The 24,029-nt window shown below is 36.3% G+C and overlaps 1 protein-coding gene across 2 annotated transcripts in view; it reads left to right on the forward strand.

The window, feature by feature from the left end:
* ELL2 (elongation factor for RNA polymerase II 2) overlaps positions 1–24,029 on the forward strand; it is a 77,904-nt gene that overhangs the window by 50,255 nt on the left and 3,620 nt on the right. Inside the window, exons 4-9 of one of the 2 annotated variants that reach the window (XM_077139108.1) lie at positions 4,072–4,235; positions 10,946–11,205; positions 16,349–16,473; positions 16,632–16,722; positions 18,598–19,168; positions 21,628–21,694. In XM_077139108.1, coding sequence (XP_076995223.1) covers positions 4,072–4,235; positions 10,946–11,205; positions 16,349–16,473; positions 16,632–16,722; positions 18,598–19,168; positions 21,628–21,694 — 1,278 coding nt within the window. The remainder of the gene's footprint in view (positions 1–4,071; positions 4,236–10,945; positions 11,206–16,348; positions 16,474–16,631; positions 16,723–18,597; positions 19,169–21,627; positions 21,695–24,029) is intronic. The other variant, XM_077139109.1, reaches the window with a different exon arrangement.

Here is a 24,029-nt window from a genome sequence, read left to right on the forward strand (position 1 = left end):
TCTAAATGTCTCTTCCCATTTAAGATGACTAAATAACTTTTCGTTTGTTTTACTTTAACTGCCATTTTGCTTTCTAAAATAATTTTTATTTTAATTATGCTTTCTGAATTAAAATTGCCCGTCCTCCCTTCCTTTTATATTCTTGGATAAATTGCACATAGTATAGATTATATAGTCTTCTCTATGCTGTCTACTGTGTTAGTCATTAACTACACATATGGCTATTTAAATTTCTTTTAATCAAATTTAAAATTCAATTCTTCATTCATATTTTTCACATTTTTCAGGCTCAATAGCCACATGTGGCTAGTGGCTATGATGTTGAACAGCACAACTTTAGAACATTTCCACCAGTGCATAAGGTTCTGTTAGATAATACAGCTATATATTATAGCATCTGTATAGCTAGTGGCAAGGCTGAACAAGAACTTAGTTCTCCTAACTCCTAGACCAGTATTCCTTACACATCACAGGGTATAGCAAGTTCTTATTGTGTTGTTATTGATTGTAATATTAGTCTTTTTTAGTTATTTTATACAGTGAAAATATTTTACATCAAATTGAACTGTATTCCCTTAGGTATGTTATTAAGAAACTTAATGCCCTTCTGAAAGCTAGTCATATCATCATAGGTAATATGGTTTCACCTGACATCATAAATAACTTGTGTGTTTATTTCTACCTCACATGTTTGGAGAAGGATTTAAGGTCACTTACAAAATTACATGATACAGCAAGAGAAAAGAAACTATTATTGTGAGGAAATTAGGGCAAATACATCCGTCAACACTTGTATGATCTACAGAGATTTATAAAAGCTGTGGTATAGATATAAGCTTAAATATGTCAGAACCAGCTACTATAAAATCAAAGCACAAATTTTCATTTCTCAGCCTGACAGAAAACCTTTCCATAATCTGGCTCTACCTTTTCTATTGAATTTAATTTTTCATTTTCCCTATGGATCATATCTCTCCAAGAACAGTGTAGGCTCTCAAGAGCAAGGTCATATTTATGCCCTTTTAGCTAGTCTAACAGGCTGTCTGAACTCAAAAAGATGTTCAATAAGTAGATGTTCAAAAAATACATATTAACTAGTTAGTTTTTGTATCCTTTTTTTAACCTTCAACCTCACTTTTCTCATTTGTAAAGTGGAGGAAATCCCATATAGTCAAAATTACCTTTCAAGACTCCCTTAAATCTCCCTATTCACAGGCTTAGTAAAAAATGCATAGCTTGGGAATTACAGCTCTGTACAGTAGAGCACCCTCGAGTATGGAAAACAGTGAACTAGGCTAGAGAGAGACAAAAGGAAAATTTCCACATGTATGTTAAAATATTGAAACTTTTAAGTTAGCTCAATTGAGAAGGAATGAATGGAGAATTCTGGAGAGTACCTTTTTGCCTAGGTTTAACTCCATTTTGTTTTTCATTTAAAGATCTGTTTTCTCATCTTGTGTGGTATAAGCAGTAACTCCATCACGATAGGCAATAGGATGATCTTATTCTCACTATGTAAATTACTAAGTAAATAACGCGGGGAGATGCTAAAATACAAGCTTCCTGCCATAAAACCTTCACTGCACTGCTCTTTTCCTCCCACCTCTTGGTCCATCCCTCTTACCCTGAGGGTTAATCAACTCCCATCCTACTCTTCTTCAGTGAGCTATATTCCCCATTATTCTTTCTGTCTCCCTTTCCCTCCCTGCCTCCCTTCTTCCTTACTCTCTTTTGCTGTTTTTTTTGTTTTTTTTTTTTTCCAAAATTAAACATACTCAGGCTGGTCTGATTAGAAGCAAAAAACAAAAAATAATCTCTCTTATACTCACTTCTTTACCCAAAATCTGTCTTCATTCCCCACCATTCCACTAAAACTGCTCTGCCAAGGTGGCCAGTGACCTCCATGCCCTTGAATCTAGTAGATACTTATTGATTCCTCATATTATTTACTTGTTGCCGATATTTGACACAGTTGACCACTCTCTGCTTCTTGAAGCATTCTATTCGAATTGCTTCGGTGACACACTACCCTTCTGGCTTCTCTCCTACCCCTTTGTCTGTGCCTTTTCAATCTCCTGTGGTCTTTTCTTTCACCTATTGCTTCAACATGCCTGAGACTTCTTCTCTTCCCAGTCTTTCAAAGTCATCATGTCCAACACTGAATTCATTTCATCTCTCCCAAGCCTTCCCCTAACCTGCCCTTCTTCTTATGTTCCGTGTTCAATAAATAGCGCTCCACAGAACTAGTAACCTGGTCATCATCTTTAACTTCTTACCTCACCCCTCCCTTAACAGCCAGTCACTAACCAAATCCTGCCAGTTCATCCTCCTATCTCTGGGATTTTTCCACTGTTCTGCCATACCTTGATTCTAGCCATCGCTTCTGTCTACAGTCCTTCAAATCTCCAAACTGGCCCCCCTACTATCATTCTTGTCCCACCCCCAAGTCCCCTGATTTATTCTCCATCCAGATTGATCTTTTTATAGTACAGATATCTTCTCCTCTACTCACACTCCTGTTGTCAAGTCGTAACATGACCTCCAGAACTCTGTGTTGTGGGCTTCTCATTCCCTATCCAGCCACCATCTCTTTCCAACTCTCTTTTTTTGCCAAACTAAAAACCTTCTCCTTCCCCCTACCCCAAGCCTACACAAGTTGGTTATTCTCCTAGAATACTTTTTCTTTTACTTCCTCCCATTTGTCCAGTTATTAGTCTAGATCAGCTTGAGCTAAAAGAAATGGTACATTCTTTTTTTATACTTTTGTAGGGTTATTTTTACAGTGAAATTAGAATAATACAGAGTTGCCCTGCCCACAGATTCCTGGGTGGACCCCCTGCCCTCCTGAACTCTTCCTGCTGTCGCATTTATCCCACTGCGTTGTACACAGTGTTTTTCTGTTCTTGTCATCCATTTGCCAGAGGGTTCCTTGAGACACAGACCCGCATGTCTTAGTTCTTACCATAGCCTCTGTGCCTTGCACACTGCCTGGAATGCAGTCCCTGCAAAATAAATATTTATGAAATAAATGAACTGATTTTTCTGAACACATAGCTTTTTTAAAGACAGTTATTAGCAATTTACAAAAAAAAATTTCAACTCTCATTTCTTAGAATAATAACAAAGCTGCTTCCAGTAAAGTTTGTAAATAAAGTATCAGATCAGTAATGGCATTTTCATTACTTTTGTATATTCCAGTTTGCTTTAAGGCCATAGTAATTTCTTTTTGAAATACATTGTGACTGTTACCATGTTCCCCTAATATTAATATATTACTTTGAAACAAAGTCATCTTTGAGATCATTGTTAATATTCATGATTGTGTAAACAAAAGTTTTATGTGTGTTGTTTTTTAAGCAAGTGAGAAAATTTTATTGAAGAGAAATAAGTGCACACTCACAGGGTGAGTGTGGACATGCTCAAGAGAGAGCTGCACTTAAATTTTTTAAAAAATATTTCTGCAAAGATCTCTTGCTCAGTATTTTTCCTCAGTTTTTTCTTTAATACCTGCTATATGAATAGTCATCTAATAGTCATCTAATATAAACATTTAACAAAGTAATAAATGTATATTCTACAAATTTTTATTAACTTTGGACTGATAATACTAAAGTAAGCTATGATGTTTGTCAATACTTTAGCTTTAAAATTAATACTTAATTAAATACTAAAAAGAATTGTGATGAGTCTGTTTCCCCTAGTCAGTTCTAAAGCATGCTGTGGTTCCACTAAAAGTAAACTTTTAAACGTTAGTCATGTGAGTGGTAGATAGTTCTTAAAACTAGTTGACTGTTAAATGAAAGTTGAATTACAGTGCCCATTCATGACTTCGGTCCTTTGGTCTTCAAGAGCTCCTGTTACTTATTCTATTCAAAATATGAAAAAACTGTGATGTGAAACAAGGAAGAGAAACTTAAATATTTTAAATACTCTATTATTTAAAAATTAATATTAGTTATTTTAGGTTTGTAAACATCTAATTATTTGGGCTGCCAATTTTAAGATTATATAATTGCCTTTACTGTACAAAATGAGAGTCATTTCTAACAAAGCCACCATCTTACTTGACAGCTCTGGAGCTTCCCAGCTCAATTGCCTGGGATTTATACAAGATAAAATAACAGTTTGTGCAACAAATGACTCGTATCAGATGACACGAGAAAGAATGACCCAGGCAGAGGAGGAGTCCCGCAACCGTAGTACAAAAGTTATTAAACCCGGTGGACCATATGTAGGTTTGTATATATGTTTCTTCCTTCCTCTTACTGATCGTTGGAATAATTCAGGGTCACTATAGGTAAATACCAGTAACGTTTCTGTTAATGAAGACACAGAGATTCGCTTTCAGAACATTTTGGGTATTACAGTAAATGAAAAACAGTCATTTGTTCTCTTTAGATTACTGATAAATTGCTGAATAGATTTAAAAGTGTACTGCTTTCCTAAGCCCTGAATCCTCTGTTGGCTTTTGTTATTATTTAACAATACTGGGATCTGGTCACATTACTAGAAGAGGTATAACAGTGGCACCATTCTGTTTTCTTTCTCACCAGATGATGTCATTGCAACAATGGATGGTATGGTTCTTGTTTTACACTTTTGTAGGGTTATTTTTATACTAACATTCATAGAATATATGAGTTGAAAACCTCATTGTTGCAGATTTTGCTTATAATTTCAGAGGATTTTGTGCAAGTAATTTTTATTGCAGAACTATAAAATGTGTATTATGGCAGAGGATTTAAAAATGATGGTTCTTTGGCTCCTCGATTGTGATGTCATTTATGCACCCTCATCCTAATCCACCCATTAATTTGAACTCACCCTGCCTCCCATCATCTTGATCATCAGCTCACTTAAATATCATATTGAAGGGAAGTAAACCCAGACCAGCAGAATGAGTCTTTCCTTTATATTTTAAGGCATAATTCACTGTTACTATAAACAATAATAGAATTATCAAGAGTTGAGAATGAGTTTTTTTTCTTTGTCAGTTTAATAACAGAAGTCATTATATAGTAAATGATGTAAAGTTGTATTACCTTGGAAACTTAAAAGCTCTCAAAAGCAGTCCCTTGAAGAACCAAATCACTTAACCAATATCATTGCATGGTCTGGTACGATTCTACTTTATTTTCCCATTGCTGATCCAAATACAATATTCAGCATTCAGCTTTGAGAAGCTCACTAGTGTCTTTAATTAACGTATGTCTTTGGAACAAAGCCAGCACTCCTGGGACTTGATGCTTAGCTTAGATACATTTAGTTTGGTTTAACAACAATTCATGGTTTCCCCAGATATCTGTACCCATGGGGCTCAGATCTTTGCCCAATAAGTTACCAGCAGTGAGAAATTTTACCTTCCCTTTCCTGATGAGTGAGGTAATAACTTCCAAGCTTTCTTTCTCCTTTACCATCATAGGTAACTTGATTAACTTTCTATACTTGTAGATTAAATCTCAAATTGTTTTTAAAAGCTACAAGATGTGCTGCATGTACACTCAAGTGCAAATTATGAATTATAGTCTGTTCCTCTTGCTTTGAGAGTATTTTTTTTCAGTCTGTCCAGCGTACCCCTTTATAAACAGTGAGGCAAAATTGTTTTGACAAAAGAATAGAAAACTAAACCCATTACCTTTTTTCCCGCTCAGTACAGTGTGCTGAAAACACTCATCTTGATTTATTCCAAAGTTTGAAGATTAATGATGATTACTGCACTTTTCCATTGAATGATCTTTGGTTGTCCTCTATGTTCATGTGTTTTTGTTTGTTTTGTTAGGGTCAGGTACAGTTCATTTGTAGCTTACAAAGCCGACTTTTCAAAACCCAGAATTCCATAGACCTTACACCCCTTAATGGTACAAATGATTTTTACAGACATTTTGAAGGTACTCTTAGGCCATAAGAATTTGAGATCATCTACTCTAATTCTGAACCAAATTGCATCAGTGTCGTTCCTAGAAGTGTCGGCCACCATCTCTCCACACATTTACCCCTCACTCTGAGCCCTGCAGGAAGTGATTTCTTCCAACCCAAGTGCTCTGTTTAGTCATTTCCTCTTTGCTTTGTCCTCGGCACCCTGGCCACTTACCATCCCAGCACAGTGTTCTTCGCTGGTCTTAAATCTTGTCATTAACCTTCTCAGCCTTTTATTCTCTAGGCCAAATGATCCCATCTCCTTTTAACTTTTCTTAATGTGGCCTGTATCCCAACCTTTAATTATTTTTATTGCTGTACTCTGGACTATCTCCAATTCTTCCCCTCAGTGCAAAACTGGACATGCTACCCTTAATAAAAGTCTGACCAGTTCTAAATACAGGGGAGCAAAAGGCTTTAGTATTCTGATTGGCTTTTCAGTTGTTTGTTTTTATTTTTTAATGTACTTTGTTATATCATGCTTTGATCTTTTTCTTTGAACCTTATCCACTGCCAGTTCTTTACCATATGTTTCACTCTAAGCAACTCAGTTTGTATCTTCCTGCTTTTTTCTCAAAACTAACTGACTCATTCAATTTAAAATCCTGGTCAGTCATCCTTCAATACTAATATTGCATAGCATCTATTGAGTGCTTGCTATGTGTAAGGCACTGTTTGAATAACTTTGCATGCAGTTATTCATCTAAATCTCACGAACACCCTTGAGGTGTACATTATGATAATCATCTCCATTTTTCTTATCAAATTGTTCATATCAACAAATAGCAAATAATTTGGGCATGACCTCATTAACAAGTTCTTAAGACAGCAGGAAGTGTCTCGAGTTCATAACTGAATATATCATATCAAATGAAACCAAAAACTCACTTATGCTAGCTTAGAGGTACTTACAGAACAAGATTTCTTTCAACAAAGTCAGTCTAGATAGAGATCAGAAGGGAACAATACTGGTCTCATTGTGGGGTTATGATGGCATTAGGCCAGTCCAGGGTCCTGACCACTGAACTAGGACAGAAGCTCAGCTTAAAAGGAATGTAAATGGTGCCCCTAGGGGTTGGCCGGTTGGTCACCCAGGAATATGAACTTCTACAGCCCTCTTGTGAGCTGAAAAACCCAAAAGCTATTTTGCTGGGAGAGGAGCAGGCATTATTATTTCTAGAGCAATATTTCTACTTCTTTTTATGACATTTGTATCAGTGGTAAGTATTGTTATAATGGCTCCCCTTTGTTAAAAAAAAAATAGAATCACCAATCACCATCGCAGTGTTTTAAGTCTGCTCACTGCATACCTAAATTCTGAAATTTCATTGAATTACAAAGTTTTATTTGTGCTAACACTTATTTAGGTGTATAAAATGACCCAACCCTTAATTTCTGAATTTGGGGACCCATTTTTCCCAATCTCTGTCCCCATCCTCCTTATATTTGATGATTTAGCACATGCTTGAGTGACCTTTGATAAATCATTTAATATCTGTGGACCTCAATTTTCTCAAATACAAAATGAAAGGTATTTGAACTAGATAATATCTATGGTCTTACATAGTTTTAACATTTTGTGATTTTCATATGTATGTATTTTGATAGGAAGCCTTTTGAAAAAGAAATCATAAATGCTAAATGTTGAAAGTGTATTCTCTTGCATTAGATTATGTGCTTAACCATGACAGAATCACATCATCATCACGGCCATCCAAGTGTTTTTAAAGCCTTGGGTCAGTGTTGCCAGGATTTCTGGTCAAGTTCCACAAAATAGAAAAGCAAGACAGGCTGCAGTTACTACTATCTTTTCTGTTATACTGTTTAAACACCCTCCCACCCATCAGATTATTTAGTAGTATCCACTAGACTTAGGAACAAATACTTTGACCATTGCCATATTAAATGCAGAAACTAAAGTGGACTCCCTGTTATGAAACAGTTATTCAGATATAGTCTCAGATTACCCAACCCTGTCGCACTCACTGCTGCTGTTTATGTAAGGAGCCCAGGGAATTGATTAGCAGTTGGGACTCGGAAGAAAATTAGATTCTCCCATAGGCTTTATTAGAAGGACTTTTCTGATGCAAAAAGAAAATTCTTTTCTCTGCCCCTTTGAACTAGACCTTCCCGCTGTACTTTTTTCTTTAGCATCCCAGTTCTGTAAATATTTCTGTCACTTATGTTTTCTTCATATCTATAGCCTTCTGTCCTTAAACCCAAGGACTCCTTCTATTTGAATAGGCACAGAAGGAACCGGGGCAAGGCAAGGAAGTAATCTTTGAGTATAATAAGTCAGTGGCTCAGTGTGTTTTGGTTGCCCTTTCAGCATTTGAAAAGTATTGGGTTATCCTGTTCCTGGCTGCTTAAAAGAAAAATAAGATAAAAGTTCAAGTGAGTGTATTGGATGTGTGGGGCTTCATGGGGGAGATGACAGTCTAGCACTGGTAAAATTTCAACCCTGTCCTATCCCTGACAGAACTAATCTCGTGTCAGACACCATACCCTTCTTAAGGACAAAGTTATCGCTCCTTATTTGTTGCCCCAGCCTGCTTCAGTAGGGGGAAGGTAAACTCAGGAGATTGTGGAGCCCTTCTGAGGCCAAGGATCAGAGTTACAGAGGAGGTACGGCAGGCTGGAACACAATGGCAGTAATGTCATTTTCTGTTTTTATTTTTATTTGGCTTCCTTATTGGTTTGCCTTAGTCTCGGGTCATGGTATGTGTGAGCTTAGCTAAAACGCATTCTCTGTCCCTCCCTCTCTTCCAAAAGAGGAAAAGAGAGAAGGACTTCACAGTCAGCTTGATTTGGGGAAGAAAAACCAAGAAAAATTTCAATAGATTTCTTTTTTGCAAGACTTGATAAAGGGGAGGAGAGTGTGGAATTTATACCATTTCCTAAATTTTTGTCATCCTGACCTATTTTTTCTTCATGAATTCCTAATAAAATTTCAAAGAATATTACTCTTTAACACTGTTGTGATTTAAAATGGTGGATTAAAATGGTGCAGTTGCCGTGTTAGAAATTTAAGTGTACCTTCAGAATCTGGCAGCCTGATGATGCAGGAAAATACAAATGTCCTGGGTTGATTCCTACTCCTCTAATTATTTGCTCTCTTGCTATCATTCCCTTTGTCATCAAATACTGCTTCAAGGTCCCATGGTAGACACAGCAGCCAGATCCCTCCCCTCTTCGAGCATACAGCCTAAGATGAAGCAACAACAAACATTAGACATTTTTTCATAAAACCTTTCCCACAATCAAAGAAGTACAAGTAGGAAAATTCATGTATTGATCATAGAACTTTCCAGAGGCTAAATGAGCACTTTACATCATCATGTATACCATTGAAAGCCTCAGTTTTCTCATGTGGGGACAATGTCTTGTTTCTAAAGTGGGGACAATGTCTCCCTCCAGGTTGTTGTGAGACTTAATGAGATAATGTATATAAAGCTCATCACATAGTGCTAACCATAAAGAAAGTACTTATAATAAAAGTTCCTGTCCCATCTGACATTGAGCCAGCTGTCTCCAAATTAAGAAAAATATAGAAATCAGATCTAAATCTTTCTTCAAAAGTCTAATTATACCTTAATTTAATACATTTTCTTTTCATTAGACAGTTCTTCCCTAAATGTTGAGTTCCTTTGTTGTACAATATTTTGATCTGATATTTGGAATTGGTTATGTGCAAATGGTAATGAAATATAAAAGCTAGTAGAGGTTTTCTGAAAACGTTCATCTTCTCTTCCTTACTCTGTGAAGAGTTGTATCAAAACAAATATAGACCCTCTGGCCAGGCTTCAGGAGCCCAACATGGACAGACCTACTGTTTAGCACTCTTCCTGCCCAATTGATCTAGTTTCACTCCCGATCACAGCAGTTAGAAATTGCTTTTGCTTAGCTACTATTTCAAGTTGCTACTCTTGTTCCTAATATAGCTGCCCTGCAGTAGATGTCATTACTAGTTATTTCCCTGCTTCAACCCAGAGGGTATAGAGTTGGGGGCCTAGAGTGTAGTAAATGAACAATTTGACCCAACCTCAGGAGTCACAGGATGAGGGTCCTGAACAGTTTCATTCTAATTTCTTTTCCTTCAACAAGGCATTGTCGACAACCAGCCATGTCCTGATAGCATTGCCCATACACATAAATCCAGGCCACTTGCAGCCTACTACATTTTCTAGAAATAGCTACTTTGCAAGTGTCAGTGTTAAGTCTAAATGTAAATAGCACTGCCCTGTGTAGGAATAGGAAAAGGCCACCATTTTATCATTTTCCATGTCTCTAACTCGCCTGTGTAGTCATAACACTGCAAAGGAGAGATCTGTTTGGTCTTCTGAGATGAATTTGGTGGTGGTGGTGTGTGGTTTTGTTTTTTGTGGAGGGTTTTTTGTTTGTTTGTTTTTGACTCTTAAAATGGCCTATTCAAGGAATTTCACTAGTGGATGTCCTGGTGAATGTTGACTCTAATTATGCCTGACTCCCCTCCTTGTAGCTTCTGAATCAGTGAGGTTATTAAAATAATGCCTCATCTCAGTCAAGGAGTGTGTTCATATATATGACAGGTATTTCTCACGTTTCACCATGTCTGCTGTATTCATGTCCCATTTTCAGAAATGGCATCATAATAGATATAAGCTTCCATTTAGCATCAAGTAGTGTACAATCTTAAAATTTCTACTCTGTTGCTGCAGTTTCTTTCACTAATTATTATCCGTGTATAGCTATGTGGACAAAGTATGTCTGTAATGCATATTTATTCCACCAAATGGTTTTACCAGAAAAGTTCCTAACTCATATTTCAGGCCTTTTATTCATTTACTCGTTAATCTGTGTCACATGAAAGTAGAACTTGAGATAAAGGAAGGCTTTTTGTTTGTATATTTCTTTAAAATAAAAATTGAAATAATGTAGCCTTTATTTCTTCACAAATAAATAGGAACCTAAATCAGAGTTCTAGAACCTGAGATGTTCATTGTATTGTAACTCAAAATCATATAACAATGTTGTTTCCACTGGACTTTAGGTAAAAGAGTGCAAATTCGGAAAGCACCTCAAGCTGTTTCAGATACAGTGCCTGAGAGGAAGAGGTCAACTCCCATGAACCCTGCAAATACAATTCGAAAGACACACAGCAGCAGCAGTGTTTCCCAGCGGCCATATAGGGACAGAGTTATTCACTTACTGGCACTGAAGGCCTACAAGAAACCTGAGCTGCTTGCTCGATTGCAAAAAGATGGCGTCAATCAAAAAGACAAGAACTCCCTCGGAGCAATTCTACAACAGGTGACGACAACTAGAGAGAGGTCCTTCAGCTTACCTTCAAATTCAGAAATTCATATAAGAGAGCTTCTTGTTTTTCATGTTACAGTTATTAAAACAGAGAAATGTTAGGATCATTTTGATTGATGGCATATGAAATATAACTTCTACATGTTCAGTTAAATCATCTTGTTTTAACCATTTAATTAAAATTACACATATCTTGAGCATGCATGAAAATAAGTTAGAACCTTCTGAAATGTTAATGAAAAAATTAAATGAACGTCTCAAGTCATTATCCATATTTAGGTTAAACAAAATTTGCCCTGAAATATCATAGAGTAGGCAAAAAGTTTTTATTGTCTGTTTTTAGTCTGGAATCACCTCATCTAGTGCCTTAGTTTTTATTGGTTTTATAGGTGCAGTTTTGCAATATCTTTTAGTCTTTGGTTGATATAGCTAGAATATTGTTGCCTCTTGAACAGTTGAAAATGTGTCTTGCCCTATATACCCCTGTTGACCCCATTGCCTTTTTTCCTGCCACTGGTTGTGCCAAGATCAGTCACTTGTCTGCTTTAGGATATCAATGTGTAAGTTAACAGTGTGATCAGTTACTTTATGATCACAAGCCTAAGTATATAAGTAGGTCATTAATTTTGTTAAAGTCGGTGGTTTCTCAGACTGTGGCTTGCTATATTTTTCATACTAACTTAAGGTTGTATGTGTTGATTAGCATTCAGAGCCATCATAAATGGGTATTCCATCTCTTTATTTTTTTCTAAAGCCATAATATTTCCAAAGTTGTTCTTAAATTTCATCATTTAAATTAGAAAACAACCTATAGGTTTTCATCTGCTTGATCCAGAGAATGGCATTTTTTAAGTCTATTTTTCACCCATTATCTCTTACATTCAAGACACAATGCCATGTGTTGTGAAATAATAAAAACCTTAATTTCCATTTATGGGTTAGCCATTCTCCATTGTATTTCAGGCATCCTCAAAGAGCTTACTAAATCATTTGAGCATTTTTTGGAAACACGTAATTTAAATTCACGTCACATCACAGTTTTAAGAGCCCAAAGGACACAGTGACAGAATGAATGATTATGTGTGTGTTTGTTGATTATTTGGAGAAGGGAGAGAGACATGTTACAACTCATAGAATATTTGGTGACCGAATCTTCAAAAAGGTTGTGAATTCCCTCCTTGGATAAAGGGTGGAGAGGGCAAAACAATGGCAGAAGCAGGTCACACAGAGGCTATCATTTAATGTAGCAATAGTTATGTGATTATGTACATAAGTATAGACATTCATATCTAAAAATACAAGTATACCAAACCCCTGAACAAGAGAGACATGAAAATCATTAGGTGTTGATCATTTGGTAGAATCTGGATTGTGGTCTCATCTTGGCTGCATATTAGAATTCCCTGGGAAGCTTTTTTAAAATGCCATTGCCCAGATTCCACCCTATGACCAACTAAATCTGAGTATCTGAAGGTGAGGCCTCGGCTCCTCAGGTGATTCTAACGTGTAATAATGGTTGAAAACCACTGGCCTAGTGAAAACATAGATAGAAGGGCTAATGACATCTACCATTTTTTGAGCACTTAGTATGTGCCAGACACTGTCCTGAACATTTTACATGTATTATCTTATTTAGTCTTCACGAGGAAGATAGCAGAGACACATTTAGAACTTACCAATTATCTATAAGTTGCCTTTTTTGAATGTTCTTAACATGGAGCTAACAAGGAAAATAAGATGACATGTTCCAAAGAAACTGATCAAAAGAAAGCATAGAGAGAAAAAAGAGAACAGCAGGTAACACAAATCATTCAAAAATTACTTACTGTCCCAGAGAAATTAGTTGACAAACTACCTAAAGTGATTATTTTTGCTTTTCCTGTGCCATAGAGTTATTTGCTGATTTATTTGTACATTAATTTTCAGCATCTTGTGGACATTAATTTGCCAAATTAATAGAGTTTTAAAATAAATAAGATGTTGGCTCATAGTAAAACTTGGAAGATTGTACCTACATTAAAAAATGCATAAAATGTCCCAGAAAATTTGGCTTAATATTGTTATTAAATTGGCATATATTTCTAGAATTGTCCTTATTCTTTAAATGACTATTTCTTAGAATAAATACATTAATAAGAAAAATAACTAGATAAAACCGAATAATATTCTTCTCAAGCTTAACATTTGATTTGTGCTCAACATTCATTCATTCAAACACTGTTAGTACCTAGAATGTACTAGATAACTGTTCTAATTGCTGAAATACCAAAGTGAGCCTGACAGACAGTCCCTGTCTTCATGGAGTTTAAGCTATGAAATAATTTCAGGTAGAGATAACTGTTGTGAAGAAAATTGGAATAGAGTAGGGATTTGGAAGGTGCTCAGTGGTGGCACAGCTACTTTGAGTGTGAAGTCAGGGAACCTCTTTGTCATTTTAACTGAAATGGTGAGGAAAAGACAAGAAGATGACTCATAGCTTGTGGAGGGCAAGACAAAGGGAAGATTTGGTATGTTCAGGAGAGCAAGCCAGTGTGGCTAGAATAAAGTGAATAGGGCAAAGTGCAGCAGAGGCCAAATGACAGAGGACATTTTTAGGTCCTCAGCAAGAAGTTTGTATTTTATTTTGAGAAATCATTATAGTTTTGTTTGTTAGTTTGCTTGTTTGTGGCATGGTCCATATACAGTTGCTTGTAGGCCTGGGGAAGGTCATGGTCTCTGTCCTTGCTCTTTGGGGTAGGAGACATATCCCAGGGTTGGGGTTTCTCCGGGGCCACCTTGATGTAGACCATGTACAACAGTATAAGCTGTACACTGCACACTTCCGGGCTTCCATATGAGCCCCACAATGGCGGGGATCTTTCCCTGTTTTGTCCACTGATGTATGCTAAGTTGCTAGAATAGTGCCTGGCACAAAGTACCTAATAAATATTAATTGAATGAATATGAACGCCCCCTGGAGTTGGTTAGTGCAGAGGCCCTCATTTTCTCTGGGTGCAGCAAGAAACAGGAAAGGTAGGCCTTGCCAACCCCATGTATTATTATTATTTTTAATTATAGCAGTTGTAGATTTACCGAAAAATGCTAGTACAGGGTTCCTATATCCTTCATTGTAGAGTTTTAAGCAAGGTTGTAGAGTTTTAAGCAAGGTTATGATATAATCTGATTTCTACCTTTAATAAAATCACTCAGACTTCTATGGCAGGAATGGATCTAGGAGGCAAGAGTAGAAGAGCAAGACAACTTAGAAGAATCTATTATAGAGGTCCAGGTGAGAAGTGTTGGTGGTTGGACCTGTTGAGAATAGTAGAGAAGTATATTTTGTAACAAGACTTGCTAATGGACTGGAAATGGAGAGCAGGTGAGAGAATCTGTGATTATGTCTAGATTTTTGGCCACAGCAACTAAATAGACATTGAGTCATTGACTGAGATGAAGAGGAAAAGATAAGAAACAGGTCTATGGGGGAAAATCAAGAAGCCTTACATATAGTCTTTATGGAATATGTCTATTAGACAGAAAATAGAGATCTATGTTCAATAAGTAGTTACATAAAAGGGTCTAATGTTCTGTGGACAGTTGTGATTGGAGCAAATTGAGGAATTAACAGCATATAGATTTGGTATTGAGAGCCTTAGTGATGATCCAGTCTTAGGAGGAGTTGAGGATAATAAAGAAAACAGATCAAAAAACTGGCCTTGAGCATACAACATTTAGGGAAGTCAACAGAGGAAATTTAAGAAAGAAAGGTCCTGAGGGAGGAACAGGAAAACCAGGAGAATGCTACTACGGAAGCCTAAATAAAGAATTTATACGGGGTGGGGGTGTTCGTACAGGTTGTGCCAAGGGTAATAGAAAACCCTAAGAGTTTGTATTTATTCCATTTATATTATATTAATTTATTTGCAAATTTAAATATAAGCATACCATTTTCTATTTAATAACAACATTAATTTTAGAGTAGTTTTCAGCTGCTCTGTAAGAAAAGCTGATATAGTTGATAGTTTTTAAAAAGACACAGAAGTGGGTGCAAGAGTGGTTCAGGGGTAGAATTCTTGCGTGCCCTGGTTCGATTCCCAGCCCATGCACTTCCCCAAAAATAAACAAACAAGCAAAAAAAATCAACAAATGGTGTTGCAATAACAGGATACTCACATGGAAAAAGAATGAAATGTAACCCCCGCCATACAGCATACAAAAAAAAAAAGCACAGAAAGAAGTCTAGTCATTGAAAAGACTGTTCCAGTAAGAACTCACAGACAGAAATACCTTTCTTTTAGCCTTATAAATTACTTTTGAATTGGTATATGAACCTTCATTTGTGTAGCTAATGGAATCTAGGCCTGGACAATCTAAAAATTGTAGATAAGGGATTAAAAAAGCTATTACATTGGGAATAACCTTGCTGACTAATAACACTAGTTTGGGGGAGGTGGGGAGGGTTCTTTTGGTTTATGTTTATGTGGTTTTTCAGCAGAATTGGCCAGTACAAGGAGCAAGCTTGGCTATCCAAGAAAATGACAGACAAGATTATCAGAATTGATACTATTTATGGGAATAATTCCTACTGAAAACTGAAAGGAAAGTTTGTAATCCAACATTTGGGCACTGTTTAGTTTCTGCTTAATACAAGTGATCAAGGATTTTTATTGTGACACTTTCAAAAGTAATGGAGTTGGGTGGAGCGACGGTGGCTCAGTGGCAGAATTCTCTCCTGCCATGCCGGAGACCCAGTTTGGTTCCCAGTGCCTGCCCATATAAATCAAAACAACAAAAAAAAAGTAATGAAGTTAATGACCACAAGGAAATGATTCTGATAACAACTGTTTTAGATTCTTTTGACTAGAAAATAAAAGAAAATTTTTCACCCCTTTTTTTTCTAATATGAGTTTGTTATTTCATTATAAATATGGCAAATGCAGTATCCATTCAGGGAACAAATATTTAGCTATGTGTATAAAGTTTCAGTTCCCAAAATGGAGTTAAATGGCATTTATTGAAATCTGGCATGTACAAAATTAGCAGTCCTTTTAGGGCCAATTGTTACAGTCATTTTCAGTATAAATCCAAAATGTTGCTATTGTAGGTTAGGAATGGTTAACAGAAAGATCTAATGATCTGTTTTTACATCACGTGCCAGGTAGCCAATCTGAATCCTAAGGATCTCTCATATACCTTAAAGGATTATGTTTTTAAAGAGCTTCAAAGAGACTGGCCTGGATACAATGAAATAGACAGACGGTCATTGGAGTCAGTGCTCTCTAGGTAAGTTCCTTTTTTTTTCTTTAAAAATGATGCAAATTGTTTTAATCTCATTGTTATTTCAGTGTAGTGTTGAGGTGGGAAAGAGACACAAGGGTAAGCCTTCTCTTGTGCACACCTTAAAACTCTCCATCACTTGGTAATATGTGTATCCTTTACAGAAAACTAAATCCATCTCAGAATTCTGCTGGCACCAGTCGTTCAGAATCTCCTCTATGTTCTAGTCGAAACGCTGCATCTTCTCCTTCTCAGGTATTTCATAAAATTATAGAACCTTAGACCTGAAATGGACCTTAGATGTCTTCTAGGTTTGTGTCTGCTGTCTTATAAGTAAAGGAAATGACACTCAGCTTGCCCCAGTCACATAGCTTACCTAGTGGTAAAGCTCGGTCTAGAATCCAGGTCTCTTGGCTTCCAGCCCCAAACTCTTTCCATTACACAGCACTACTATTCAAAGTATTTAATATGTACCTTGTTTTTCCAGTTTTTAAGTTTATGTTTTGTTGTAGAATTATCTAATTTTCTATTTGGTCACTGACTAGAAGACTTATCCAGTCTCATGATTATCACATTATTTGGAAAATTGAAGGTATTTTAATTTACCTGAAATATGTTCCAGAAAAATATTCTTGTGGAAACATGTATTTGTAATGAGCAGATACACACAACACATACACAAAAAACTGTGCCATTTTCCTAGATGTTTTCCTAAAGCATGTTTTAATTGGAACCCAATCAGAATACCCCCAATCAGACTCCATTCCAATTTAGAGTTCCTCCAAGAAATTCACCTCATCCTAAGAAAAGATGTGGAAATCCCGGACAGTATTAGAATACAAGCCAGACTTGTTCTCAGATATCTCTGCCAACCTTCAAACTCTCTCAGTCTCCTGGAATTTTTGGACTGACCATGGGACAGACTTCCTCATTCCCCTTATTGCTGACACGGTGCTCCTTTCCTCCTGCCCCTCCTTCCAAGAACTAGAGGGAAGCAGACAGAAGTGTGGAGATCCATGAGGATGCTCTGGGAAAAAGGCTCATTCACATATCAGTTATTGTATCCCAAGATTATCATCCTGGCCTTCATGACCCTTAGAAAATGTTAGAACATTTGTGAGTAACAGAGGGGGAACAGGAAAAAATCAATTCAATATTTGAATCCATATTGTCTGCAAGTGTCTCACTTTTAATTATTTAATCAACAACTATTATGAAGGTACTTATACACTGATCTGATTATGTACTGAGTGTCAAATAAATGGTGCTAAATCAAAACCAGGGTTAATAGGTTAACTATTACTTTCTTTCAAGCTAAAAAATAAGCCACAATATTACATTAGGTTTCTGTTTTAGACTTTTCAGGTATCTGAATTTCTTTTTTATTTAAATGCTATTATTGCTGCTATATAGGACTGGTATTAGCATGATTATTACAATTTTGGAACAGTAATTCCACATCATTTTCAGTGGACCAGTTATCAAGACTCATTTTCATTTCTAGTAAACTGGTATTTAAAGGGAAAAAGATATTAACTAGCATTTCAATAATGATAGAGATACTTAGAAAAATTACTCTGAAAGTGCTGACTGTTCCCATTGCATGACAGTGGAAAAAATAAACAATAACCCAAATACTCATAACTGGAATATTTTAGCACATTAGAGGAGATTAAATAAGTGTAGGTTTATTGCTACCCTTATTAGTTCTCCCAGAGTGAAATGGTACAAATTGCTTCCTCCTCTCAGTTAATGTTTCTAGGTGAACCATAGCCAACAGAGGAGTTGGCCAACTCTATTTTATACCCTCCTGAGTGGTATAAATTGGCATAGCCTGTCTAAGAACTTAGGGTAAGGCAGTATGATCAGACAGCATTGAGTAAGTACTCCAAGAAATATGTATTTGCCAGATTTTGCTTTTTGACATTAGACATGAAAATTTATTTTATTTCAGTTTTTTGTTTATTTGTTTGTTTTTCTTTATTTTGGAGCAACATTAACATAACCCTGGTAATAGATATGAGTATGGGCAAGGTTACTCAGTTGTTTACATGTTAACCAGTCCCCATATATTCAAGTTATTGAATTTTAATGCACACCAACTCACATTTTTCTTTCTTTTACTTCCAGAAACGGCTTTTGGATTCAGATTTCATTGATCCTTTAATGAATAAAAAAGCTCGAATATCTCACCTGACAAACAAAGTACCCCCAACATTAAATGGTCATTTGAATCCCACCAGTGAAAAATCTGCTGCAGGTCTCCCACTGCCCCCTGCAGCTGCTGCCATCTCCACCCCTCCACCACTGCCTTCAACCCACCTGCCTGTTTCAAATCCTCCGCAGACTGTAAATTCTAACTCCAATTCCCCTAGCACTCCAGAAGGCCGGGGGACTCAAGACCTACCTGTTGACAGTTTTAGTCAAAATGGTAGCATCTATGAGGACCAGCAAGACAAATATACCTCTAGGACTTCTCTGGAAACTTTACCCCCTGGTTCAGTTCTACTTAAGTGTCCAAAGTCTATGGAAGAAAACCATTCAATCTCTCACAAAAAGTCCAAAAAGAAATCTAAAAAACACAAGGAAAGGGACCAAATAAAAAAACATGACATTGAGACTGCTGAGGAAAAGGAGGAGGACCTTAAAAGAGAAGAGGAAATTGCCAAGCTAAATAACTCCAGTCCAAATTCCAGTGAAGGTATTATTTTATATTTGTAAAAACACTGACTCCATGTGTTAAATGAACCAGAGGAGCATGCTATCATGAGTTTGAAATTTATGCTGTTTATAATTACTGATTTTTTTTACCAGATGACCCTTCATTTAATTATTATTCTTAGGATCATGCTTTTGAACAGATATTATCTTGTATTTTCAAAGACATTTTCAGTCTTTTTTTTAGCCAACTCCTAAAAAATATGGTTTCTAAATTTGTTAATAAGAAGATGACATTTGAAAATGACCCTTAATCCTCCAGAGACCCTGTTTCAGAAGCCATAACCGCTGTGGTATTATGCAGCCTCAGCATGACCTAATGCCATTCTTGGACTGATTTGACCAGACACACAATTAGCAATAAAAATATTCATTTCCTTCTTTCCCGAAGAAACAAGGTCACCCTTTCTTTAATTAATATTAGCACAGGGGAAATGTCAAATTCTTTATAAAACAGACAAGGTAAAATTACATTTGCGGGTACATAGCATCATCTTCATTCAGAGTGAAAGCAGTTTGTCGTTTACAAGGCTGTTGGCTCTTAGCTTGTTAAATCTTAAGGCTTTTTTTTTCAATTTTGAGAGTCCTATAGTAAACTAACATCAATTGTTTTTAGTAAAATTAACTATTCCTGGCTTTAGAAAGCTTAAAAAACAACTATCTAGATACCCAAAGAAGCTTAAAATGTTTTACCTCTAAAGCAAAGCCTATCAGTAGAAGGATTGCTTTCCTGAGGTATACTGATCTCTAAAACCTGTTAATGACACAATTAGATTTTTCCTATTTAAATAAAAAATTGTCCCTTAAAGCTTAATGTCTTACATGCCAGCACATAAAAGATCTAAGTCTATCGTTTAGCATTGAAGCCAGTTTTGAATCTAGCATATAAGGAAAAAATTCCCCAGTAAAATACATTAGAAGAAGTACTTTAATAAATAGTTTTAATGAGTGTTGCTTTCTGTATTTTGCCCATAATACTGAAAGTATTAATCCTTAGATTTAATATCTGAGAGAAGCTTTGTTTTCTTTTAGTAGTACTTATAAAAAAGGAATAATAGAATAGTATAATTGACCTGGGCTGGGTATATTGCATGTTAAAGCATATCTGTTGATATATTTGAATCAGTATAATACAATATATTGAACCAAGAGGTTGCTGTAAATTCCTCCACCCACCACCACCCCAACACTGTTATACTTGAGTTTGTCAGGTCAGGAAACAGGCCTAAGGTAGCAACACCCCGTAGTCAGAGTTCATAAGCTGAATTTCTGGGTATACTCCCTTCTCTATGCTTCCTACTCAGAGAGTGATCCTGCTTCACAGGCTAGTGCCCAGAGAACTGGATTCTTCAAAGCCAATTGAGATTAGAGCAAATTGGGGGTAGATCCAGGCTCACATCCCCTACATCTGTGTAGAACTTAACTGGAATCTGGAGCAAGGGAGCAGCCGCTCACTTGCACTTGATGCCTTTTCCTTTAAGCTCAAACAGTTGTAAAAACATGTTTTCTTATCCAAACCTGAGTCAAATATATACAGATGGACAGTAAGCCTACAGAGTTTGAATAATTATTTTGTGTATCATTTGTGTTTTGTGTTCTTTACATGTTAAAATGAGAAATTATTAAATACTTACTTTTGTTTTATATTGACCATGTGCATGTTGCCAGCAGGCAGGGTTAGAGTTTGAGTTATTAGTTTAGCACTACTATGAATGATAAAAAATTACCTTAATTGAAAGTCTAACTATACACCCTCTGAAAATGGTGCATCCAAACAAGTGGAATACTGAGGGATTTTACATTACTTTCACAGCCTAGTCCTGAATGACTGGCACATTATTTCTTTTCCTTTTTAAAAAGATTTATGTTTAGTATTATGAAGGCTAAAGATTAAAGGAGTCTTTAATCAGGATTCAATGATACCTTATTTTAAATTACTTTAAGCCTGTGGGAAAACTTCCTACCCATTTCCACTGTCTGTATACAAAAAAGGTAGCAGCAAAAATGCAGTGACTGAAGCAGTCTGCTACCTGACTTTGTCTCATCTGCCTTGTTTGAATCCCATGAAAAGTAGATGTTGACGTAAAAATTGTATCTCCCATTGTTGGTCTGCATCTGCCACCACAGTCTTTGAATTGCTGGGCAGATGCCACAACTACTGTTGAAAGAATAGAAGATTGACCTTGGGTTAAGATGGAATTCCTTTATTGTGCAGACACTGCAGTAGCCGGGGTGTTTTAAATGCCTGGCCTCGGTTCTGCTGGCGCTGGTCATAGGGCCTCTATTGTTCGTGTTCAATTGTATTCCTTGCTCACTGTTGCTTTTTGAGATGGAAGAATAGAATTTGAGGAAAAGTGTTCCAGATGTTTCTGATCTATTTTTAAATTATAGGCACTTTATAGTGGTTAATGAACACTGAATTTTTTTTTTCTTTCTTTGTAGGAGTTAAAGAGAGTTGTACTGCCTCTGCAGAGCCTTCTTCAACAATTGAACTCCCAGATTATTTGATGTAAGTTTAGATTGAAAAGGAAAGGACTGTTTAATTTTAGAAAGTATGCAAATTCTTTTTTCATAATTTGCAAATCAGAGTAGTAAGAAGTTCTAGAAATGAATGCCAGAACCACCCTTGCATTTGAAAGACTGCCATTAAGCCTGCTGATCCCAGAGCCACCGTCCTCTGTCTGAGCAGGTTGTGCCTCGCCCTGCTCAGAACTGTGTTCATTGACCTTTAAGTATAGAGAAGTCTGTCCTTTGTTCCCTGGTCAGGCCAAGCATTTGATTATGGAGGAGTTCAGGGATCTGACTCTTCAGAGTTGACAGTCTGTCAATGCACAGCCATTCACTTGCTACCTTCCCCCACCCTTGGGGACCATTTATTACTGATTAAGTACTTGAATATCTGCAGTTAATACAAAGTAAAAATATATTGATTTTTACTTAAATAAAACTCCTGTCCGCAAATTAATTTTAAGAGGAGAGAATAGTAAAATTTGATCATTTTAGTACTGATTATAGTATTTTTCCTGTTATGACAAGTTGCTAAATGCTGAGCTGGGAACATTTTGTAACTGGTTATCACAGAAATTATAACTTAGACTCATAATTCTAGCTTTTTTTTTTTACAAAACCCAGGGCTTCTGTAAGAAGAAAATAATTAAGTTGCAAGAGCCTCAAGAATGAAGACCAAAAGGCAAACAGATCTGACTGCAGATATCTTTGAAAATGAACAAACGTGCAAAATAGATAGAACATAGAACAGAAAATGGAATCTGGGCTTCCTGGACATTTCATGTTGGACAAAGTTAACTATACTGTTTAGCTCTCCATGTCCCATGAAGTGCTCTTTCCCAGAATAGAGAACATTTTTTACTTAAAACGCATTACTTTTACTTAACAGTAGTGTGAAGCTGTGTGTATTGGGGAGCAATACATTGTGAAACCATAATGCTGGTTACCATCTCTAAACTAAAAGGAATGTAAAAACATGCTGATGACTCTCTGATGGTATATGGTTAAGAGTTCAGTAGGGGAGGAAGCCTTGAAAAGCAGCTCCCCAGCACACTGGCCCAGGAAGGGGCAGTTGTCTGTAGCCAGGCGTGAAGGACCGGCAAGCACCAGGACCCACCGCTGAGAAGGCTCACTTCTCCACGCAAACCCACTTCCAAAAAGCATTTTGAAAGCCCCCTCAAACAACCACCATCATACTATACTGTGCTCTCATTTTCTTGTGGTGAATTTTGAATTCATCTTATGCTTATTTTTATATACAACATAATCATGTGAAGAGTCTGAAAAATAATTCTCATCTTTTGCCCAATGAATTCAGGCTGCTTTTATTGGTATAATTTTAAGTTGCCTGAAAAGCTTGCAGTATTTTGCCAACTTAATCAGTTAATTCTATATTTAAAAACAAAAAATGAGTTATTGACTTAAGGATGATGGCTACATCTGCCTAAGTACATTTCTGTATGTTTGTCTTATTGCTAACTCTTAAAAATCACTGAAGAACATAAACTATGTGACTGACTGTGCTTCATATGTTTGCTCAATAGGTTTACTTAATTTATTTAAATAAAACAAAAACTAAGTTTTGCATAAATCAAATTTTCTAAAAATGTGGAGAAAGCATGAATTTTCAAAAAAGTCTCTAAAAATCCTGAACTTAAGTTGTTTCATAAGAAAATGAAAAGGGCATAAAACTTGATAAGCTTCTAGATAATTCATACTTAACCATAATAATCCTAATTTTTATATAATAAGAATAATTTTGTTGCCTGGGATAGTGAATTCTCCAAACTGTTTAAAATTTTATTTCATCACTGTGTTAAGAGCCAACTGTGGAATCATAACAATTTTTGTTAAAAATAGTATGATGCTTTTTAAATATATCAGAATGCCAATATAACTAAATAATCTTCTATAATAGCGGTCTTCTATAATAGAACTGTTGGTCGGTTTGGTATTTTTCCCTAATGAAATTATTTGTTTGAATACTGCTGATGTGGCCTAGGACCAGTGTAATTTTGAGAGAGTGGGATAAATATTTTATGTATCAAGTCAAATCTGAGTTTCAAAATTGGTTTAGCCATTTTGCTTATATGTGCTTATTTCCAGAAACCTCTTTTCCCCCTGGGCTCCCTCTGGTGTATAGCCAGACAGCCAGAGAAGACTGATTTGTAGCTTGGTTGGCAGTGTTCCTTTCACAGCTAAGACAACAGCAGAGCAGCTTTCAGTCAGCATGCTACCACTGTCTCAGTTACTCTTCAACGTTAAACCTCCAACATGAATGTAAATATTCACAAAGACAAGTTTGCTCACTGCATCACTTTTCTCACAACTAGGCA

This window comes from Tamandua tetradactyla, chromosome 21, assembly GCF_023851605.1.
Source record: "Tamandua tetradactyla isolate mTamTet1 chromosome 21, mTamTet1.pri, whole genome shotgun sequence".
Lineage (NCBI taxonomy): Eukaryota > Metazoa > Chordata > Mammalia > Pilosa > Myrmecophagidae > Tamandua > Tamandua tetradactyla.